Raw genomic sequence first — 2,764 nt, forward strand, 5'->3', positions numbered from 1 at the left:
TGGCGACCGACCCCCCCCCCCCCCGCCGGGAGGGAATCGTGGCCGCTCTCCGTCGTTTCTTGTTGCCCTCTGGTCTCTGAGCTGCTGCGGTAACACAGGCAGCAAATGGCCGTAAGCAGCCTCCTCGGGCGGCGGTAGCGGGGCTGTGTCAGCGCTGCGGGCGGCCGTGGGCTGTTTCACCCTTCTGTTCAATGCAGGTGCTCCCCCGGCAGCGCAGGGACGCAGGACAGGGCAGGGATGCAGGACAGGGCCTGCTGGCAGCGGTGGGGAGGGCAAACGTGGTGGAGGAAAATGCATCGTGCTGGATCCACCAGCCAAAAGCGGGGACACGGCTGTCACCCCGTCCCCGGATCCAACTGGGACCAAGCTGGCCTGGTACGCACTAGTGCTCACACTCTCACTCGCACACGGGGGTTCTCTCGCACCGGCCCTTTTTACCCCTTTACCCCCTCTTTTCCCACTCCTGCTCCCCCCAGCGTTTTGGGGCAGGGGGTTGCCTGATCCCCCCCTCACCCCCCGCTGTCACGCTGAGCCCCTCTCTGGGCGCACGGAGCAGCTTGCACAGCACAACCTGACGCAGCGCGGGGCTGCAGCCAGCGCCACACAGCGTGAGGAGGAACAGGTCAGAACCTGCCCCGTCTCCGCGATGGTCACTCCTTGTCTGGGGAGACGGATGGATGGGCAGAGAGGGCACGCGTGCCCTCCCAGTTCTGCAAACGCCTCCCTGCTGCCAGTGCAGCCAGGAACTCGCTGCCCAGTGCTGCTCCGCTGCAGAAATGCTCCTCCAGGCTCCGGCGGCAGGACCTGTCAGCCCTCAAAGTTTTGTGGCTCCCGGCCACCTCTGCCACCCCTGCCTCCTTTGGCAGGAGGAGCTGTGCCAGAGCCACCTTCAGGCACTGAGCAGCCAGGCAGCCTGAGCTTGGTTTCGGTTTCTATTCCTTGGTTTGCTCAAGCAGCACCCAGAAATTAGAACTTAATTCTTCCTTCCCACACCAAAGGCAAAAGCTTTCCCCAAAGGAAGACAGATCACGCTGACTCATTTGCAATTACTGCTTTATTATACGCTCCTTACGGGAGTGTCAGCCAAGGGCAGTTCGGGAAAACTGCTTTCCCCTGCACCTTGCCCCCCCAGCCCCGCTGCCTGACAGCACTATTGCCTCTTGCACCCATTTCACAGCAAGGCACGCACATGCTGGTGTCACGGTGCCTGTCCCCTCGGGTGCCTGGCAGGAGTCGGGCAAGGGGCTGCGCCCGCGGCGGGACAGCCCACCCCTGCCCGATGGCAGCATTTGGCAGAAAACCCCACAGACCAAGAGGGATCAGTAAGGAGTAAAAGCACTGACGCTTTTCATCTGCCAGCACCCTGAGGCTGGGAGCTGCAGCATTCCCTTAGGCTTGGAGGGCAGCGCCAACAACTTTGGAACTCCCTTTGACAAGAGCACATTCCACATCAGTGTCCCAGGATAAGAAAAGTCTCCCGAATTAAAAAAGCTGATTTAAAAAAAGACGGCAGCTTCGAGGATGGGGGAAGGCCTGGAGGAGGGATGCTGTTTTCCTGACGACCGTGATAGGGAATGGCTTTGCCCTGCTCATCCCTTCCACGGACCATCTGTCCTTGGCCTTGTTCTGCCCTCCCCCGCGTGGGACATGGGGACGGTCCCAGCCCCGGCAGGCGCCCCACCAGCCGCCCAGGAGGCACGACAGGGGCAGGCGGCTCCCGTGGGGGGTGTTGGTCAGATGTCACCGGGGTGTCACAGCCACCGCTCTGTGCAGCACGGGTCGTACAGCCCCGGTGTAATCGGAGGGGAGGAGGCGGCAAGGTGATGCTGGCCCTGGGGAGGTCCCGGTGGCTCCTCGACTCACTGGATGAGCCCCGCGGGCAGCAGCGAGCTCAGGCTGGTGCTGGTGAAGGGGGCTGCCCTGCCGCCCCCCGGCTCCGCTCCTCTGCACCGCTCTGAGCCAGGAAAGGGGAGAAGCAGGACAGAGAGTTAAGCCGAGCCTCACCACGAACCCCCGAGGCCAGGGTGACCCCACTCCCCAGAGGGGCTCCTGCTCACCTTCCCTCGAGTCAAACCCCCGCCCTGCAGCGTTGGGGCCTGACGAAGGTCAGACTACCGGGCTCATCTTCCAGAGCCCCCCTCAGCAGCAGCCTGGGGACCCCAGCCCCAGGAAAGCACCCAGGGCAGCCCAGAGCCTCACCTGCCTCCTCCTGGCTGGGGAAATGCTGGAACCCTTCTAAGTCTGCGGACAGCAGCACTTGGAGAACAGGGTCCTGAGGGCAGAGAAACTTGGGCTGGGGGAGCCCGCTGCTGGCCACTTCCCATCGCCCCGGGGCTGTGAGCCGCCCAGCCAGCCCAGGGCAGAGGCTGCAGCCCTTCCCCACCGCCCTGCATCCCACAGCTGGACTCAGATGCTGCAGCCTTCCACCTCTTTGAGATGAAGGTGCCCCCAGAAGAGAGGCAGCAGCATCCCCGGCGGCCAGCGCAGAACGGGCCCCGGGACGGGGCCGTCCGAGGCTGCACCCCGCGTACCTGCAGGCTGCAGAAGGCCAGCGAGAGGCCGTGCTTGCGCAGCTCCTGCAGCAGCTCTGCCAGCCCCGCCACCACCGTGTAATCGATGCTGCTGATGTGGCGGCAGTCCAGGATGACGGAGCGTGGTGGGGATGCTGCTGGAAAACGAGCATACGGTCATGTCCCTGACGAGTCCAGAAATGACCAGCCCAGGGGACACAGCCCTTCGAGCCAGAGCCATGGCTGGGAGGGGG

The 2,764-nt window shown here is 64.0% G+C and overlaps 1 protein-coding gene across 1 annotated transcript in view; it reads right to left on the bottom strand.

Moving 5' to 3' along the window:
* Positions 1-1,768: 1,768 nt before the first annotated feature.
* SLC26A11 (solute carrier family 26 member 11) overlaps positions 1,769-2,764 on the bottom strand; it is a gene marked incomplete at its 5' end in the record, with an annotated part of 7,098 nt that continues 6,102 nt past the window's right edge. Inside the window, 3 exons of the mRNA XM_035899246.1 lie at positions 1,769-1,954; positions 2,200-2,272; positions 2,532-2,665. Coding sequence (XP_035755139.1) covers positions 1,860-1,954; positions 2,200-2,272; positions 2,532-2,665 — 302 coding nt within the window. The remainder of the gene's footprint in view (positions 1,955-2,199; positions 2,273-2,531; positions 2,666-2,764) is intronic.

The sequence above is a fragment of the Egretta garzetta genome, unplaced genomic scaffold (assembly GCF_000687185.1).
Source record: "Egretta garzetta isolate BGI_Z169 unplaced genomic scaffold, ASM68718v1 scaffold131, whole genome shotgun sequence".
Taxonomy (NCBI): domain Eukaryota; kingdom Metazoa; phylum Chordata; class Aves; order Pelecaniformes; family Ardeidae; genus Egretta; species Egretta garzetta.